Raw genomic sequence first — 20,964 nt, 5'->3', positions numbered from 1 at the left:
TGTGGAAGAGACCTGAGTATGTTCAGAAGTCTGTACAGGGGACTTCCCAGGCGATCCAGTGGTTAAGACTCTGCGCTTCCACTGCAGGGGGCCACGCGTTCGATCCCTGGTTGGGGAGCTAAGATCCCACATGCTGCACAGCACAGCCAAAAAAATATTAAAAAATAAAATAAAATAAACAAATAAAAATAAAAACAAATGTCTGTACATTCCTCCAAAGGTTAAACACAGAGCTAACCCATGACTCCACAACCACACTCCTAGGTCTACACCCAAGAGAAATGAAAACATACATCCACACAAAAACTCATTCACGAACGTTCACAGCACCGTTCTCCATAATAGCCAAGAAGAGAAAACAACTCAAATGTCCATCAACAGATGAATGGATAAAACAAAATATGACAACGGAATAACCCGATGGAACATTATTCAGCCATAAAAAGGAATCAAATGATGTGTGCTACAACGTGGATGAGCCTTAAAAACATTATTCTACGTGAAAGAAGTCAGACACAGAAGTTCACATATTGAATGATCCCATTTACGTGAAATGTTCAAGATAAGCAAATCCAGAGAGGGAAAGAGTAGATTAGTGGTTGTCAGGGTAAAGGGGCAATGAATGGGGAGTGATTGTTAAATGTTCTAAAATTGACCGTAGTGATCACTGCACGATTCTGTGAACGGATTAAAAACCATGTTACTGGGAATTCCATGGTGATCCACTGGTTCGGACTCCACGCTCCCACACAAGGGCGTGGGTTCTATCCCTAAGATCCTGCAGGTCACACGGCATGGCCAAAAAAATAAACGAATAAAATTTTAAAAATAAAAATAAAAACCATGTTACTGTTGGGACTTCCCTGGTGGCGTAGTGGTTAAGACTCCGTGCTCCCAATGCAGGAGGCACGGGTTCGATCCCTGGTCAGGGAACTAGATCCCACATGTCGCAACTAAGACTTCCCATGCCACAACTAAGGAGCCCACGTGCGGCAACTAAGACCCGGCGGAACCAAATAAATAAATAAACAAATAATATTTTTTAAAAACACATAAAGATGATCAACATTTAAAAAAAAACCAAACATGTTACTGTTCACTTTGAAATGCTGAATCTCTGGGCTCCAGGAAAACTGGAAACAGGTGGAGGGAATGTGGAGGGGGAGGGGTGGGAGCACAGGGAGGGCCTGGAATATATAATACTGCACACACCCCCACTGTGAGATGTGGCCTTGCCAAACTCTCTCCCCTCAAGCCAACAGTAAAGGGACCCCCATCAGTGGAGCAAAATGAAATAACTACTCTTTGAAACTTTCAGGCAAAAAAAAAAAAAAATAAGTGCCAGGATTTCTAAAAGGCCTCAAACCTAGAAAGTTAACTCTAGAGGCATCTGGAGGACGAAAAAGAAGACGCGGTTCTGTTGAAACTATGGTTGAAAACGGTCCATTGTAGATCACAGTCTTCTGGAGTTACAGTAGTCACATAAACATGTAATGTGGGTCACGCTTCAAAACTGGGGCAAACGCAAGGTTTTCCACAAGTAAACCACAAAGATAAATTGCACGGATGTGCCGACAGGATTCCGTGAACAGACGCACGGATGCTAGGCTGGCGAATAGAAGGTAGAAGGTTTCTCATTTGGAAAGCCGTATCCAACATCCTCAGAGTTCCGGGGTATTTTAGACCTTGTTGGGAGAGGAACAATCTGGTAGTTATCTAACTCGCAAATCAATTCCTTCCATTGCACAGTACGTGGATGGCACTTCTTGGGCTGGAGGAGATGTAGAAGAGCCAAAACAGAGTTAAAAATACTGATGCTCATTTCTGAAAAGAAAAATTCTCAGCACTTCCGTATCGCACTGTGATTTAAAGAGTGTTTACGGTTTTATTTTCTTAAACAGTTTCCTTAGGGAAAAAAAAAAAATGATAGAAGGTCTCTATCTCATAGCCGTCCTCATAAACAACCCCTTTGTGAAACAGTCTTAATTTACATACAACAGTGAGAATGAGGATCCTGTACTAATTGAGGTCTGGGGCTGGTTAGCAAATTGCTGTAATTGTATATCCTCCAGCATCCTGTCTCGGAAAATATATCCATACCCAGGCAAATCTCAGCAAGAATGATACTGTTCAAGATTTTAATATCCTGGGCTTCCGCTGCATCTGTGCATGGTGTCCAAGTGGCTCGTTCCCTTGTGCGGGTGACATTACACAGACATTTTTAAAAATGGTTTCAGCTCTGGCAGCCTGGCCTCCATACACCGCAATCATTACTGCAAAATGCACACACAGCAGGATCAAGATGCAAGCAGCCCAACAGGGGAGCCTTTGTATGGAGACGTGAGCTCCCAGCGTCCATCATTTTTCAGACTTTAAGTCCCTGGCCTTGGAGGGGCCTGTTCTGACCTCCTGCATCGTGTGGCCAAAATCCTGCAATGAACAGTGCTGTGCCCAGTCTCACGCAGAGAAAGCAAACCCACAAGCCTCCACCACTTGTGGCCCAGAGATGTGTTTTGTTGGGTTCATGCATGGTCTTTCAGAAACTGGGCTATACGGATCACGTTTCTAAACCAGGCGTTTTTACAGGGGCAAAAAAATAAAATCCCAGGTGGTGACACCCAGTGAGCCATATTCTTGCTCCTGCTGGTCAGCAATCAAATGGATTGCTCCCCCTTTAGGACAGACACTCTCCAACTCACCAAAGGCCCCAGCACCCCTGGATGCCAGCTACACTCTCTGGTCCACTTGTGGGCCCCTGCAGACATCTCACCTGGGATCCTTGGGGTACAGCTCATGACCAAGTACAAAGGTTTAAAATCAAAGATAAAACCTGACCCCAATTCTCCACTTTGCCATTTCATTAATCTCTCTCAGCCTCAGTTTCCGGAACTATAAAATGGGAATAAAAACACCTGTAACACGGCGTTATTATGAGAATCGAATGAAGTAATTTGCATATAATACCTGGCACCTAGTAAGTACTCAGAAAACATCAGCGAGGCAAACACACTTGGCACCTAGACAGTATTTCTGAGTTTTGCTTGAGCATCTTTCAGCAGATCATTACCCCCGGACACAAATGTCAACCTGACATCTTGAAAGCACGAGAGCTTTGTCTCCCGAGGACTAAAATGCTCCGGTAAATGTCAAGGCTGGCGTTATGGCAATGCCTGGCTTGGGAATTATTCAGTTAATGAGTGAGTATGTGTCAGGGGTAAGAGGGTGTACAAATTGAAATTTAGTTAGAGAACCTGAAAGGTCGTACAAACTAGGTGTAGGAACAGAATTAAAGAACTCTGAGCCAATTATTGTCAGAGTTTCTAAGTTTCTCAAGTATAGTACAGTTCGGGGCCTCTTCTCCACCCACAAGTAGGGAATGATGTTGCCAATTTCCCAAGATGCCTGGTGGTCACCTCATCCTCTTTTAAGGATTACCTCCTTCCCAGTGGGGGCAATGTTGGGGGGTCCAGATGTCTAGATACCAGCCCTTCCCCAGCCAAAGGGCAGAAACATGACACTAGGTAAGGGACTCTCCCTAGGGACTTCGCCCTATTGACCCTGAGGAAGCTGTATACTAGCTCCGCTCCCCAGAGCAGCCCTGGGCCTCCAGCCACTCCCTCAACCCCATGAGCCAACCAACCACCTTCCAGCCCATCCCCTTCCTGCTCCAATTAACCAGAGCCGGATTCCGTCGCTCACAACCAAAGAACCCTGATCGGACGGTACCTACCAGGTGGGAGCTGAAGCACTGAATGTCCCAAAGCATACGAAAAGCAGGCTAGAGAAACAAGTTTGTGTTCACAGAGCCCACACCATCACAACATGGATTTTGAATAATTAGGACTGAAAGAGACATAAGCCTTCAGCCCAGCTTTTGCAAGCTGGTCACATTTGGACCAGGCTGACCTCAGCTCTCAGAACCCCAGCCACCCCATATCGTAACTCCAGGCCTTTCTTTGCGTATGCGATTTCCTCACCTAACCGGAGAGGTTCTATCAGAAAGGTTTGCAGGACACAGAAGCGGCCAGTCACCTGGCCATACGATGACCCTGGAGGATAGGAACTCACCTCCACACAAAGAAAGCCATCCAACACAATCCCTGGGGAGAGAAGAAGGTCTCCCTTGAAACCAGGTGACACCATCCCCCTCACGATTCCCCACCAGAACAGGGTTCCAAAGGCCCTGAGAAAATCAGTCCAAAAGGCTGCAGACCGGATTTCTTCAAATGTCTCAGAGGATAGTCCCGAACCTGCCTGCTGGGGTGCCCTACGCAATTTTTTTTATTGATTTGCAGTATTATATTAGTTTTAGGTGTATAGCATGGCGATTCAGTATTTTTGTAGATTATACTCCAGTAAGTTATTACAAAATAATGACTGCAATTCCCTGTGCTGTACAATATATCCCTATTGCTTATCTATTGTATTTTACACATAGCAGTTTGTATCTCTTAATCCCATACCCCTATCTTGCCCCTCCCTGCTTCCCTCTCCCCACTGAAAATCACTAGTGCTTTCTATATCTGTGAGCCTATTTCTGTTTTGCTATATACATTCAGTTGTTTTATTCTTTTAGATTCCACATATAAGTGGTATCATGCAGTAATTGTCTTTGACTTATCTCACCAAGCCTAACATTCTCTAGGTCCATCCATATTGCTGCAAATGGCAGAATTTCATTCTTTTTTTAGAGCTGAGTAATATTCCACTGTGTGTGTGCGTGCACGCATGCACGTGTGTACACATATATCTTCTTTAACCCTTCATCTGTTGATGGACACTTGGATTGCTTCCATATCTTAGGTATTATAAATAGTGCTGCTACAAACAATGGGGTGCACGTGTCTTTTCAAATTACTTTTCTTTTTTTCATATATATACAACCAGGAGTGGAACTGCTATAACACAGTAGTTCTATTTTTAGTTTTTTGAGGAAACTCCATACTGTTTTCCACAGTGGCTGCACCAATTTACCTTCCCACCAACAGTGTACAAGGGTTCCCTTTTCTCCACATCCTCACCAACACTCATTATTTGTAGACTTTTTGATGATAGCCATTCAGACAGGTGTGAGGTGATATCTCATTGTTGTTATGATTTGCATTTCTCTGATGATTAGCGATGCTGAGCATATTTTCAGGTGCCTGTTGGCCATCTGTATGTCTTCTTTGGAAAAATGTCTATTCAGGTCTTCGGCCCGTTTTTTGATTGGGTTGTTTGTTTTTTTGATATTCAGTTATATAAACTTTATATATTTTGGATTATACAATTCTTCATTAACTACCTCCATGCCCTCTTCCTGGAGGCTGGAAGCAGGGAAAGAAGCAGAACTTGGTGAGTAGGGTTTCCACCTGATAGGCTTATCAACAGGAGCTCATCCCTCCTCAACTGATTCTAATCATGGCTAACATTTCTGAGCATTCGCCATGTCCCAGCACTGTTCTGGGTGCTTTGCACATGTGAGCAAGTTTAATCTCAACCATAATCCTCTATTTTTATCATCCCCATGTACAAGGGGAAACTGCGCCACAAATACAGCTAGGCAGAGGGCAGCCAGAATGCAAACCCAGGGAGTTTGACTCCAGAAGCCAGGTTTTCTTAAACCTCCATGCCATCCTGCCTCTCAAATGGGAGGGAGAGGTTGACCATGGGGGTGTAAGGCCTGGAGAGAGAAGGAGCCTAACACTGTAGCAGAAGAGACCATCAACAAACAAATAAATAGAAGTACAAGGTCATGGACAAGGGCTTCCAAGAGCCTTTCAGAATGCCACGAATGTTCAACTACCTTGATCTGGGCCGTGGTCCCACAAGCGTATACACGTGTTAAAGTTCACCAAGCTGAACGCTGAATGTAAGATTTTAAGTATACCACAAAACGGTAAAGAATGGCAGATGGCAGGAGCCGCTTTCTCACTGTGGGAGTGGGAAATTACAGATAAGTAAGGAGAGAAGGCTGGAATAGTCCATGTGGTAATGGATCAGAACTGGAGACAAGTGTATGAACTCAATTTAACAGAGATACAGATAGAAATATTTATAGATGTGTATACATGTGGGTTCCTATACACATCTATATGTTTCTTTGCTCGGTCAGCTGACAGAACCTAGAAGCAGACACCTCAGCAGCAATAAGCACATCCAGCACCCAGATCTTGGTTTCTAAGGCCATTCTCCAATAACAACCAGGGGCCTTGGGCAAAATATACAAGATGAGCCTAGAGCATCCTGCAGTGCCAGAAATTAAGAAAGTGTTCAATCAATCACTCAACCGACAATGACGTCAAAGGGACACAGGAGCCGACTGAAAAGTGCTCCCAGTGGCCAAAGCTAGAACAATCTGAACAACAAAATAAGTAATACAAAACCCAAAGTATAAAACAGTTGAGTCCTTGCTGATATAAATAAATAAATGGCTGAACAAATAAATGGGAGAAGCAAGACAAATCTCATATAGAACAACATGAAATAATTTATGTAGATACTCTGGCCTTCGGGAGCTGGAGCATGGCTCCCCACACTTCCTAAGTGTGGGCTGGGCACTGTGACTTCCTTCCAAAGAGGAAGGGGAGAAACCTGACAAACACTCCCTTGGCCAAGTGATCAAGGTCAACACCACCAGTGATAAATCATGTTCATAATATATATCCTTGATATGATGTGATGGAAACGGCCCTTTAAGGTCTTCCTCTCAAAAACCCATAATTCTGGGCTTCCCTGGTGGCGCAGTGGTTGAGAGTCTGCCTGCCAATGCAGGGGACATGGGTTCGAGTCCTGGTCTGGGAAGATCCCACGTGCCGCAGAGCAGCTGGGCCTGTGAGCCACAGTTACTGAGCCTGCGCGTCTGGAGCCTGTGGTCCGCAACAAGTGAGGCCACGATGGTGAGAGGCCCGCGCACCGCGATGAAGAGTGGCCCCCGCTTGCCACAACTAGAGAAAGCCCTCGCACAGAAACGAAGACCCAACACAGCCATAAATAAATAAATAAAATAAATTTTAAAAACCCATAATTCCGGCCTACTCCAATCCAACCATGAGAAAAACATCAGATAAACCCCAAATGAGGATCATCCTACAAAATACCTGACCAGTTTTCCTCCAAACTAGCAAGGCCATCAAAAACAAGGAAAGTCTAACAAACTGTCACAGCCAAGAGGATTCTAAGGAGACACGACAGCTAAATGTCATGTGGGATCCGGGATGGGGTGCTGGAAGAGAAAAGGGATCTTAGTGGAAAAACTAAGGAAATCTGAACAAAGCATCAACTTAGTTGGTAATAACACACTGATTCATTAATTGTGACAAATGGACCAGACCAATGTACGGTGTTAATAACAGGGGAAAAACTGTTAACTCTGTGTGTAACTATGTGGGTGTGTGTGTCGGGGGGGTGGTATAGGAACAATGCACTAGCTTCACAATTTCCCTGGAAATCTAAATCTACAACTGCTCTGAAATTAGAAGTTTATTTTTAAAAACATAACAGAAAATGATGGCATGGCTCCTGTGGATAGGGTGGCCACTGAAGGCCTCCCTCAGGAGCTGACGTCTGAGAAGGAGCTGACGTCTGAGAAGAAGCTGAGATGAGAACTAGGCAGCAGGACCCAGGGCGGCGTTCCCGGCAAAGGGCCCCCAGGAGAGGACAGAGGGGAGGGAGGCTGGGGAACTCAAGTGGGGTCAGGTGCACAGAGTGTCTGTCACAAGGTAAACAAAAGTGAAGGAAGCTGAAGGGGTCAGGCCAGGCAGGTTGGTCACAGTCACTTCAGACTGGAGCCTGAGGGCGCTGGAAGGTCAGTGGAGGGACTCAGCAAGATGAGATGTACCTGATGGAGTGTTTTTCCAAGATCGCCCTGGCTGCTGTCGGGAGAGGATGCGGTGGGGCAGATAAGGGATTATGATGACCCCAGAGAGGTCCCACCTCGGACGGCCCAGAGACAGAGGGTGAAGGGCTAGGAGCACCCGGGGGTCTGCAAGAAGACAAGAAGCGGGGTCTCCACGCTCAAGGGGAAGAGAAGAGGGGTCTCCACATGCAGAGGGAAGGGCCTGAGCTGAACAGGCCTCCTGCTCTGGCTGACGGTCCCCGATTCTGACCCTTTTGGAGAAGTCTCCACAACGGGGCTCCAGGGCCTTCCAGGCACCGAGCGCTCAGGAAGGAAGCACCTCCTTGGAGTCTGAGCCTCGGTTCGGTTCGATCCCATCCTACACTTTCTACCTGGGAGACATTACCACTCGGAGCCTCGGTTTCCTCAACGGCAAAATGGGAACACCACCTCCCATCTCTTGCCAGGTAAGAAAAGGCTCCTGGACTCTACAAGCACAGCCTTCATAAATGCCGCCAGCAAGTATTACTTTTACAAGAGTAAGCCCAAGGTGGAAGGAATCTTAGAATCTCATCTGACAGCCCGTTTTACAGATAAGAAAACAGGGGAAGAGCCAGAACGTGTCCAGGAGAGCGGCAGAGCAAGGACAGCGAGCCCGGCTCCCAGCTCTCGTTCTCTGGGCTCCCTTCTCCACACTTGATTCTGACCCCAAAGCGGGGGGGCGCTGAGACACGCTTCCTCATCAGCAACTGTCTCCAAACACCTCTTGTTCAGACTCCCCCGTGGCTCTCCTCACCATCAGAGGTGCTGCGGGCCCAGCCTGGGCTGGGGTGGGGGGGCTCTGGTGAAGGGGAGCAGACCTCCGACTGGGCCCGCCCCCCCCCCACCAGGCACCGACCACCCACCCGGACAGCCTGGCCTGCCCACCTGAGGGGCCTCCCCTCCTCTCTGAACCAGGCCCAGGTCCCCATCAGGCAGGTCAGGCAGCAACAACGGCCAGCCCCTGCTTCCCAGGTCACCACCGTGCCACCACTATCTGACCCTCATCTTTGCCCACAATGACACGCTGTCTTATCAAAATCCTCAAAAAGCTCTGTGGTCTCAGACGACTTTACGGTGAAGCTCTTGGGCTGGATGGGAGTCTTTCTGGCCGAGTCTGTACTCACCCTCTGTCTAGTCCTTCCTGCCTCCCCCCCAGACCCCAGCACAGGTACTCAGCGACTTGTTGAAAGAATAACACCACCGTGGTACAACAACTAAGTTTGGAGATGAGCATTTTCATCAACCACAGAGGTGAGAAATGTTCCCGCAGCTCATTTCTAAAAGCACCCTGAAGGCAAATGTGAGTAACTGCTTCCTTGAGGGAACCCTCGTGAAATCTCACACAGACCAATCCAAAAGTACCAATGCCTCAATTAGAAGATCCTTGAGGAGCTCTAACACAGGATTCTGAATAGAAGCACATACCACGTTTACTCTGATTTGCACAATTCTGTCCTACATGCAAACACTGGCCCCAGCGTTCCAGGAAGTCCTAATGTTTCCCTTTAATCTCTAACCAAGACCAACGTTTTCCAAGGAAGTGGGTCACCTTCGTTCCACCTCTGCGATTCCAAAGAGGCCTGTTACTGAAATCAGAAACCGAGCAGCGGCTGGAGACTCCAGTTGCTTCTAGAACATGCTTTAGTTAAATTGATTCCCGAAAGTCACCCTGCAGAGAGCTAGCCAGCCGCCCTCCGTCATGACACTCACACGTAAAATTTACTGTCGGGACAATTTCCGACAGGTCGGAACACCTACACAGACACGCCAAGGGAAAGCAAATCAAAAGGAGATTTCTCTATAAATGAGGTTCATCCATCAAAGGTGCCAACCTCTCAAAACCGGAGGAGTGTTAGAGCCTCGACTCGTAAGCCACACTTCACTGCACTGAAACAACAAGAAAAAGAAATTCCAATTTCCTCCTCTGCTCTGGATAGATAATACGAGATTTTTACTTACCTTTGGAGCGAGTAGAGATATCCATGCCCTCCACCACCTCCTGTTCTGTTTTTATTTCCTCTTCAGCCAAGCTGAAACAGAACAAATTATGTTCACGTTTAGGTAGACTGAGAACTTGCCCCATGGGGGCGGTTGTTTAGAAGTTCTAACAACAAACCCACATTTTTCAGACAATCTTCCAAGGGTAGGGGGAAAGGAACCCACACCTGATTTCAAACAAAGTGTTAAGAGTCCTATAGGAGTGTTTTTAAACACTAGCTTGTTCTTTAAGTCAAATTACTATTCCAGTTGTCATGCTATTGGAAGATGCAAAAGGCTTTTTTAAGACACAATTACAATCTACCCCCATGGACCAACGAAAACCCAGCCTTCAAGTAAATAAGTTTCTCATTGTTAACACTGGGTTCAGGTTGGAGGTGGTTTTCGGGGTACCCAGAGTTCAGATCTCTGAATTCTGCAAGGCAAAGAGTATCTGCCCAGACCTCCTGGCTAAATCTTACTATTTCCCGATGAGGCAGGAACATGAAAAAATATATAGGTTAAGCTACAAAGTAGAAAAATATGCTCAGGCTAGAAGCAAAAGGCCTGGTCTCAAAACATTCAAACCACCAGCACTTAGCCCAGGAATTAGGATTGGGGTCTCCACACTCCGAACCCCTGGGATATTTCCTCTCTGTAGCAGGCATGGCTTAGAGAAAGCATTCAGCACTCGTTTGAGCTGTGACTAATTACCCCCACCACAAAAGTGGAATGAGGAAGGATTATTTAAAAGACAGGCTGAGAGCTGGGGGTTGGGATAAGAAGCAGGGAAAACAGGCCCCTCTGCTGGGCCATCCACCAGAATCTTCTCTCGCTCTCTCGGCTGGAACTCCCCGCTGAACAGGGTGCGGGCCATTCCCTATCTTCCCCACAGACATACACACACCTCTCAGGCCAAGCCAGGAAAGTTCTGCTTTTCTAAGTGCCAACAGTTTGAGGTGCTGGAACTTTCCAGGCATTCGGCTGACAACGAAGTGATAAGAACCTGAGCAATTATTCTAGATGCAATTCCATCGGACTGTGGTTCAACAAGAAGAAATGGGTGCATCTCCAACTGAGATAGCTGAAATCTTCCACCTGGAAGACTCAAAAACCAGGACAGGGGGGACGCTGGGTAAGGCAGGAAGGATCAGAATGTCCCTTCTGTGTTTCGTGGTCTGAGACTGTGACGAGACAAAAGGTAAGTCCCAAAAGGCCTGGAACCTCAGGGTCAGACGGAGCTGCGTTTAGGAGAGTTCCATGTTTGATGGGACTAGATAGAAAGGGAGAGATGAGAGCTGAGAATTAAGTTAGAAGAACTTAAAGGCCTCCAACTTCACTGGTCCCAGCAGAGAGAAGAAACAGAAAGGCAGTGTGCTTTTAAATCAGAATGTTAACACATTTAGGTCTCTGATATTGAACCCCGTTGACAATTTCATCCACACAGCCTTTGTAGAGAACGCCTGGGACACAAATCACCAAAGAAACAGCAGACATGTTGTCACAAATGGTTTTCATCAGAAGACATTGCTTCTGAAATTTAAACATGTCGCTAACGTGCACTAATACAACCGTGATTTGTGGCAGGTGATTTTAGCACTGATACTTTTTACTCCAACTTAAGAGGCAAACAATCTCAACTCAGAAACACACCCTGCCTGCGACATCCCCAGACTGTCCAAATGGATACTGCTGATGGTTTTTTGCTTGGGGTGATCAGAAATAAATTTTAACAGAAAGCCCCATGCGGCCCCTTCAAAGAGGGGGAGATGGTCAGCTTCAAAAAAACAAACAGCAACCCTGATCTTTCCAGCAACTAGAATTCTGCTCCCCTCTCTAGCATGAAGTATGTGAAATCTTAAACTTCTTGAAACCGATCCCATATTTTGAGTGATGGAGAAAACGCTAATCTGGGATCCAACCAAAATGTTTGGTAGTGAAAAGAAACAATTATGCATTACAGACTCCCCCAAACCCACTTGAAGGATTTCTGCAGCGCTGAAAACATTCAAAGGTGTATTGATCATGGAGTTGGGCTGCATTCAAGAGAACAATTATTTGGCTTGTAACAGCCTAGAGGAGGCTGAATACTTCAGGCAGGAAAGCCGCTGAGAGGCTAAGAAAATGCAAACTAGCGATGGGGTGGCTATATGCTGCTGAGTTTAAGATAATTCTGGAGCAGAAAAGAGGGAAAAGAAAGTTAAGCTGTTTTATCTTTCCAAGTATTACAAAGTGGGCACCATAATCACCTAACTTTAGCAATAGCACCACCAGGATTTAGCCAAGGATTTGAAGGACAACAATTTCAGAAAACCATCTTTTTCACAGATCAGCAAGCCATCCTTTCAAAGGGAACCCATGCATGCACATGCATGCACACATATACACACACACACACACACACACAACTTGTATTTGACTAAAGGAAACTGCAATGTCTATGCATCTAAAGGAAAAAAATTTTTTAAAACTTCATTTACAAAAGCAAAGACCAGAATGCAAAATTAGTCATTTTGAATAGCCACATCTAAAGGGACTTCCTTTTTTCTACACCACTGATCTCATTTTTTTTTTTTTTTTGGTTTAGTGTTAAGTACTAGTATGTTATTAGGGAAAAAAAAAAAAAAACTATGAATATTACATCAAAAGTGGTGGTGAGAAAAGATTTGTACCTGTCTGAACGCCCCACAGATCTTGGTCAATTTAGGTTAAGAACTGTTCAGTCATTTGGAGGGGAAAAAAAACAGTCAAATAATAATTGTTAAAAAGAAAAAGCAGCTGCGTCTGAAGAAAAGACTTTGAACTCTCGTCATTAACACATTAAAGTCTATTAGAAAATACACAGCATTCTTCCTTCCATATCTGCTAGCTTCCAGCAACCCCAATTATTTAAATCCTAAACAATGGAACAAGCAGCCCTTGTTTCAAACTGACATTACTTTTTTTTTTTTTTAAGGTCAACTGGGGAGGCTGGGGCCCACTAAAGGAAAGGGTAAAACTAGCTGAAAATCTCACCCCAACAGGACAATACACCATCAACTAGTTGTATACGTTGTATGTTCCCACCACCATCACCTCTTGCACTCACGGTTCCCCTAAGTCACTTGCCCCTGGATTTCACAAACTGATACATTTCAGGCAATTAAAGAAGAAATAACAAGCGCCTGCACATACAACCAAGACCATCCCATCCCGTCCCAGAAAGAATAAAAGATTTCTCTCCCAATGCCTGAGCAAGAAAACCTCTGCTTACTTCTTCACCTGCATGCACTGGAAAAGAGCAATTAAAAGTTGCAGATGAACTGCACCTCCAGGATGTTTTAAGCCTTCTGATTTTTAATTCTGAAGACTCAAGGCTGGTCCGTAATTCCCAGGAATCCCATCCCCTCAACACTTCCAGGAGAGAGAGAAAAGAGAAAACATCTAGTTTGGACAGAAAACTGCCTGGAAACACAATGCCCAGATATTTCTTTTCCCCAAGTGCCCCTACTATTTGACTGTTAACCAAGAATATCTAACCCCTCTAGAATATATAACCAGCATGCACAAGAGTCTGGGTCTACAGCTGAGGATCATCACACAGCAATTCAAGAATCATGCAATCATTCGAAAGGACTTTTCCTTCAGCTTTTTACTTTCATTCAAAATACCAAAGTGGTCCAGGCTGTAAGAAATATTTCATCCCCAAGACACAAACATCTTCCCTCTTCTAGATCACAAAATAGTGAACATCAAAATCAAAACACCATGCTGCCCTAAATCTGCAATTAATTTCTTTAAAAATTGGGGGGAGGGGAGGGAATGGTTAGCAGCTTTATATAAGCACTCACCTAAAACAGGCAGAGTCATCGGTAGCTAAGCTATTTATGCAGGATTCTTAAAATGGCGTCTGGCAACACTGCCTCATTCCTGTATTGAAGCTAAAATGGTAGCAGTTTGTTCAATAGCTGTAGCTCTTGCTTAAGCAGCCCTGCTAGTTTCAAAGCCACCTTCCTAAATATCAGAACTAGGAAAAGCTCAACCAAAGGACACCAACAACCCAACGTTTAGAAGCTTGAAAAAAAAAAAAATCTGCAGTGACAGGGGGAGTTTGTGAAGTCACAGGTTCCTAAGGAAAACCCTTCCCTTTCAGATCCTGAGCCTTCAACGTGAGGCTCTAAAATGAGGCCCCCTTGCCCTCGAATTAGGTGGGTGGAAGGTGAGGAATTAGGCAGCCCTGTGGCACAAAGTGCAGACAGACAGGTGTCTGTGCAAACAACCGAACTGTTAAAAGGGCGCAGGCTGGGGAGGGGGAGGAAGCCCATTCCCCCTTTCTGGTAGATGAGAAACCAGCTCTGCATCCCTACCAAAGAGGAGCTAGGGAAAATGAGAAGTGCTTCCAGGGCAGCAGGCATGTGAAGGGCTGCACCCCAGCCCGAGGCCAAAGTCAAATAAAAAGGCTGTTTAATAAGCCTGAAAACGGCCACCAAACACCCAGCCAGTCCTAAGACAGTTAACATCAAGGAAAGATAATCCGAGTCTGCAGAGAAGAAACAACAGGAAAACATCGCCCTTAGCCAAGGCGCAGGATACTCACAAATTAGATTTTTGTCCACCCCCAACAGAGCCCTCAAAATTAACCATGGGTTGGGCAAAACCCGCTTTCACAGGCCAAGCTAAGAGCCTCATAGTGGATAATGTAATTTACTGTTACAGGTCTGCGCATGGCCTCAGAACTCTCCTGGTGCTGCGGGTGGAGAGTTTCAAGGTGACTGTTTGTGAGCTTCAGGAGAGAAAGGAGGGCACAGTGCCCAAGGCTGCACCAGGGCAAGGACGGGCGGCTGGCTCCCGGCCGGCCGGTAGGTAGGTAATCTTGATGACGAGGGACAGGCCGGCAGCCCAGCTTGCTGCAGTGCTGAAATGGCTCCTGCCTGCTTGTTTATCAGTAAGCAGAGTGGGGTGGAGGGGGAAGGGCATCTATAGCCTTAGCAACCCGAAGCCAAGGGTGAATCCTTCCTTCCTTCTGCCTTTGAGAGCAAGAAAAGGGCTGCTACACAGATTCCCTTCCTCCTCCTCTGCTGTGGGGTGGCCAAGGCACTTTTGCACGTATCTTTCTTTTCAGGGTCAAACCAGAGGCAAAGCCAGACCTAGGGCTTCCCAGCTGAAAAATGTTTGTGGCCTCTGCCCAGGAGAGAGAAGGGGGGGAAAGGAGGCAAAAGAAACAAAGAGATCACACATGTGAAGTGGCTGGACTTTGGAAAAAAAGAAAAACCTACCTTTGCCTTCAGGGTTTTCTGGGCTGCTGTCACCCCCTCCCCTTTTTGAAATGGTGACTCATTTTCCCCCCCCCCCTCCTATTTAAGACCTGAAGCCATTTCCCCACTGTTCTCCCGGGGAAAGAAAAGGGGGAATGTTTTGTTTAAAAGAAAAGGGGTAACAAGAAAGAAAGAAAAGAAAAAAAAAAAAAAAGCTATTGTTTTCATCCCTAATTTATAATCCAGGAGGCCCCATTGTTTCTTTCTTTCTGACTCAAATCTTTGAGCTGTTAATTATAAAAGTAACTGGACTCAGCTCCAGAAGGCAAACCACGTTCCTGAGCAGCAATTAGAAAAACTCTGTAGAAAGTTTACTGAGTGATTATATATAATTAATTCCTAGTTACAGACAGAACACTGACCATTTTCTGGAGCTAATAAAAGCAGTCACTCCCGCTCCCCCACACGAATGCCACTTAATTTCCCAAAGCAGAAAGTGAATCCATCCTGGAGGGTCTTGAAGGAAAAAAAAAAAAAAAAAGGAGAGGAATCAAAAGCTCCAGTGTGTCTGTGTTTGTTCCTTGCAGCTGTACATCCTCTTTGGGGACTGAAGGGGCAGAAGGAAAAAGGAAAACAGCCCAACGTTCTGTTCCTCCCTCTGCAATTTACAAACGTGGCAGAGAGAGGACCATCTACCTTGATGTAAAAAAGAAAGGGGGGGGAGGGGAGATGCCCTAGGCATGGAATGTAGGAGACGCTTCAGCTCCGCGGATGTGCTTTTCCTAAAAGGAACAAAGATGGTAGAAATTTCCAGAAGGCCCGCTCTCAGTCCAGCCACTGCAATTGTCAATCTGTAACCTTTCCTCCAAGTCTATTGGTTCAAAAGCTGGAGAGAGAAACCCCATTGGGCTGCACCGTGAGCCTGCACTGCTGTCCCTAGCTAGTCCTGCTGCAATGCAGACATTTATTTTTTTTCCCCCTGAGTGAAACTGGAAAACAATGCTACCTTGAGAGCCATTAACTTTTACAGACTCATGTTTGGTGGTGCCCCCAGGACCAGAGGCAAGTGGCTGGCTTGCTCCAGGGCTGAGAACTTGCTGGGCCTGCACATCTGAAAACAGATCTTGGCTTTGCAAACCTGTGGGAGCCATTTTAATGCAAGCTTTTGGAGGACAAATGCCTTGCCCTTAGGTTTCCTTCCAGCCCAACAAATGCACCATTATGCAAACACTGACGGCACCAAACCAGGAGTCTTGTGATTAGATATTGCTTCCAAGGAGGCCACAAGAACCTCAATATGTAATTTCCATTTACAGCCAGGAGATAAGAACAAAGAAAACAGCTAAAGCCTCTGAACTTTCTTGTGTGGGGTAGTAGCACGCAAGCAGTTCAGTTCTAAGTATGTTACATCATTAACGGCCTGTCCTTTTACTCTAAGAAGCTGGCCTGTCTTGCAAAGACTTCTCAGCTTAGAATTGGGTACATTCCTCATTATTAAATGAGCCTTTTTCCAACTGGTTCTCAAAGGTGGGTTGCTGGACACCGGTTTAAAAGAAGAAAGATTATTGACCATAAAGTTGGCATAACACAGCGGCCGAATATACTTCCAGCATTTACAGTCCTGCTGGATTGGTCTCCAGGCTGGAAATTTATGCAGTGAACTTCTAGGGAAATTCTGAAGCAAATGCTAAACAAGAAGCTACTTTTGTCACTCTGAAGTTCTAGCTGCAGCCTTAAGAGATCAGGAGAAATGTAAAAAGTGAGAAATAAATCAGAAGTAAAGGTAAGTGTGCATATACAGATGTGTGGGTCAGGCTTGGAAAAAGGCCGGGTCTGTTGTGTACTGAGTCCTGAATCAAGACCAAGTTTGGTGGTGGGTGGGATTTTTACAGACATGTAAGTATCTTAAAACATAAGGACTCACACCACCACCCCCAGCTCCTCCCCACCCCCCATGTTTAAGGCTCTGTGACGCTTAAGACCAAGCAGTTTCCTTACATTTCACAAGCAGATCACCTACCCAGAGTTTTCTATCTAATATCCAAACAATCCCAATTCAAGGTCTCCAGTCAAGTCACAATGAACTGAACGTTTCTTCCCTGAGGGTAAACAGGAAGTATAATCTTCAATCCTAGCCCTAGGTTATCAGGAAAAACAGTGGATTCAAACAGTCACCTAAAATCAAGACACTATGAAAAAGCCCTCCTTGGGTTCCTGCTCATAAAAAGCCCCCAACGGCTGGAGCCAAGACCCCCTGTTACAAACAGACCCCAAATGTTCGCCAAACTCTTTATACATGGTCACAGAAATGGATTGCTTTACTTACCCAACAAATGTTCAAGCAACCGTCTCATTTTTCCACAGTTAAGAAGAGAGAACAGGCTGGCAGATTTGGGACTTGATCAAAAAGGAAATTTTTTTAAACAGTTACACGGGATTATTAAAAACACACACAACAACAACACAACCCAACCACTGAATATGGAATGCTGTCATGAGCCACAGACGTGATTTTATTTCCTCTGCACTCTATCACACAGGAGGACAGAGGATGATACAATGTAAAAAAAAAAAGGGAAAGGAAAATGAAAACAAGGAGAAAAGATACATGAGTCCACTGAAAACCATGCAGGAGGAGAAAACTAAGGGATTCCAAAAAAGACTCCTCAGACTTATTGCAGGATGTTGTCCAACATCTCTCCCCCACCCCCCCTCCTACATTCCCCCCCCCCGCCCCCCATCCCCATCCCTACTCCAAAAACTTCCTCCAAAGCCTAGAAAACACTTTTCAGAATCATTTGCAGGCTGCAGGCTGGCTTTGCAGAAGAACACTCTGTATCAATAGAAGTCAGGAAAAAAGGCTGAACAATGTAGTTTCAAGTGAAGAAACCCTGTAGGAAGAGAAAAGACCATGGGGAGACACCACCACCCACCTAGGCCCCAGGAGCTAGGATCTGTCCTTAGCACTGCTCTGCTGAGGGCTTGGTTCTTTTGCAAACACACGTCCTCTCTGGTCAGAACTGAGTCCAGCCTTCCCAGCACCTCTTTGGAGAGGTAAACTTGCCTGCTTTGCTGTCTGCCATGAGCTCTCCTTGGAGGGGAGCCTGCTTGCTTACCTTCCATTTTCTTCCCCCAGCAGGCATGTGACACAAGAGAAGACAAGAGTGCAAGGGGGAGGGGGGGGGAACTGCTCAGAGAAAGAGAGAGAGAGGGAGAGAAAAAGAGAGAGGAAGGAGGGGGGAGAAAAAAAAAAAAAAGCTTCTTTTTTGGCAATACCAGGATCTAGCTTCACACTCTTCTAGAAACACCATGTCCTGGTGGAAGAAAAGGTGTGCCAGGCCCTTGCCAGTTTGCAAAACCGAGCTCTGGCTAATGGCTACTTAGCCATGTGACCCAAGAAAGCAAAAAAAAAAAATCTCTCTAAACAGTTCCAAGTTAACCTAAGTGCTGTAGGGGTGACTGTGGCACAGCCAGCCACAGAGAAATCACACTGCTCGCCCACAATGCGGATGTCTCAGAGGGAGGGGGAGAAAAGATGGTTAAAAAGTCGAGCTTACCTCTGTGGATGCATTGTTAACACTGTGTAATGTCAATACTTATAAAACATGGAGGACAGGCTCCTAGTTCTCACAGAAAAAGGGTTTGGCACTTCGGCTTGATGATCTGGCCGCCTAATAAAAGCTCATCCCCGATTGGCTGCCCCGGCAAATCGGAGTGTAAGGCGGCCCCGGATTGGCTGAAACACTTCCTGAGCGATTATCTTTGTGAGGCTCTGGTGAGCAAGAGCCATCCTGTGCATAGAAAAAGACAGGCTAAGCTAGGCCTTTTGCAGCAAGAAAAACTTAGGAAAGGGGCCCGCAGACGCCCTTCTCCCACACCCTGGCCAGATTTCGCGGCACGAGCAAACCAGTGCAACCAGCCTGACCTGCTCCAGCAAAGCCCGAGGCCCAGAGGCCACAGGCAAGAGAGTTTCGGGGGTGAGCTGCAAGGGCTCACCCTCATCTGCCCCCACGGAAACGGCTCTCTCGCTGGGAGGAAGGCTGGCTCTCTTCTAGAACAATCCAGCAGAATGTTCTCCCCAGCACCCGCGGGGGGGCGGGGAAGTGAAGCCGAAGAGCGGGGAGGCCCAGGAAAACAGCCCAGGGGGCAAGAGAAAGAAGCTGGAGCCAGGCCTCTGAGGCAAACCGGACGGGCCAGGCGAGCCCCCCAAGTCACTCCAGGGCAGCCCTGGCTTCCCAGAGGACAGAGCACTCGGGCTGAGAGGGGAGGAGGGGAGCCAAGTGGTCAAGTTTGCATCGTCATTATCAAAATGCCTCCTGGACAAAGCAGACCAGAGAGCCACTTGCCTGCCCCAGCCCAGAATCTAACCTGTCGTCACCCCACCACCCCCAGCCAGAACTCAGAGGAAAGCCAAAATGGGTTCCTGCCTCCCTGCCAGGATGCCAGGGGGCCCCCCTCCCCATCCTTACCCTAAGAAAAGCCAAAGGCGCTCCTAGCAGGCCACATGCCTAGATCTACAAACTTCCCTTCCCCTCCCAGCCCCCTCCCCCAGCGCTGAGGCCTGCTAAACCTGTCAGTTAAACAAAAATCTGACTTCCGTATTAGTCTGCGATGGCTTCAGCTTCCTGCCTATTAACCCTCTCTCAGACTCTGGGCCTGGCTGGGAAAAACTAGGCCCTGAGAGCGCAGAAAAGGCCTGTGGAAAAATACCAGCGGCAGCTCTCCCGGCAGATGCAGAAAGAGAGAGAGAGAGAGAGAGAGAGAGCCGCTGTCTCTCGCCTTGGCTTCCCAAGGAGGCGTGTACCTTCTGAATCCAGGGCACAGGCAGTGCCTCTCGGGCTGAGAAGCCATTTAAATCCAGAGGGAGAAAGAAAGATGTCAAACTCAGCCAGGGAACAAGAACCCCCATTATTAGTCAGGCCTACACACCCACTGCTTAGACCTTCCTGCCACACAACCAGCCCTGTAAGGATGTTCCTGGGAAACTGGGCCCTCGGTGGCAGAAAATCCCATGAGCTTTGTAAGGATTCTTGCTTAAATTTATTTCCACAGAGAACGGCTTCTTCGGGTCCCCAAAGGCAGGTGGAACAGCTATTTCACACACAGCCCTACCCCACCCCCATCTCTCTGGCACTGCTCCCCAGTAAAATATTAACTACTGTTGCAGAACTGCTTATAATTCCACCCATTTCAATAGTATTAGGAGGTCTTTGCCTGTTTCCTCTGTCAAGCTGCCTTGGTCGTGGGTCTGTAGCCTGAGAAAGAAAAAGCAAATCCAAAAGCATCTTAAAGCATCCCTGCTCACTTGCTGCTGCTTTTTTTTTTTTTTTTTTTTAAAGACAAGGTGCTTAATTAACAAGGTTTTTTTTAAAACAGCAAGCGGGAACAACAGAAGCTAAATAAAACACCATTCTTTAGAGGCTGGAGAAAGCTTCCAGAGGTGACACAGCCATATGCCAGGAGGTAAAACTATGGCCCAATAAAGTCTCCCCTTCTCCTCCTAAAATTAGGACTCGTGGGCTTTCTCATCCCACACAGTTCGTTGCCACAAAGAAGCCACAAAGAAAACGGTGGAGCTGAGGCCCTGCTCACCCTGCCCACCCCCACGTGGACGACAGATGCCCACAGTGTGTACATAAATTCCTCCTGGCTGGGAACTTCTATGAAACAGGAGCAAGCCAGGAATCCAAGCACCCTGTACCGCAGGGGCAGGGCCCAGGCTCTAGGAAAAAGGGAGGGGATTCTGTAGCCGCTGTTGCTGAATTTTAGGCCGAGGAGGCCGGGACGCAGGGAGGGACACCTCCACCACCACTCGGTGGCCTGACAGAGGTCCAGCATTCAGGACAACAGGCCTGGGCCTCACCAGAAGGGAGGGGCCTCCTCTTCCTGGGGGTA

At 46.7% G+C, this 20,964-nt stretch overlaps 1 protein-coding gene across 14 annotated transcripts in view; it reads right to left on the bottom strand.

Annotated features, from left to right (window-relative positions):
• The window catches only part of ZMYND8 (zinc finger MYND-type containing 8), a 131,455-nt gene extending 111,867 nt beyond the window's left edge, over nt 1-19,588 (bottom strand). For 10 of the 14 annotated variants that reach the window (XM_036825486.1, XM_036825491.1, XM_036825492.1 and 7 more), the window contains exons 1-3: nt 19,539-19,588; nt 18,627-18,860; nt 9,818-9,888 (exon numbers count right to left, since the gene is read on the bottom strand). In XM_036825486.1, the coding sequence (XP_036681381.1) occupies nt 9,818-9,888; nt 18,627-18,640 (85 nt within the window). In that variant the 5' untranslated portion in view covers nt 18,641-18,860; nt 19,539-19,588. Of the gene's footprint in view, nt 1-9,817; nt 9,889-13,665; nt 13,787-17,395; nt 17,463-18,185; nt 18,212-18,626; nt 18,861-19,538 lie in introns of those variants that run through there. The other 4 variants (XM_036825495.1, XM_036825490.1, XM_036825488.1 and 1 more) reach the window with 4 other exon arrangements.
• Between the last annotated feature and the right edge of the window lie 1,376 nt (nt 19,589-20,964).

This window comes from Balaenoptera musculus, chromosome 15 (assembly GCF_009873245.2).
Source record: "Balaenoptera musculus isolate JJ_BM4_2016_0621 chromosome 15, mBalMus1.pri.v3, whole genome shotgun sequence".
Classification (NCBI taxonomy): domain Eukaryota; kingdom Metazoa; phylum Chordata; class Mammalia; order Artiodactyla; family Balaenopteridae; genus Balaenoptera; species Balaenoptera musculus.
This window is presented reverse-complemented; position numbering and strand designations above follow the sequence as displayed.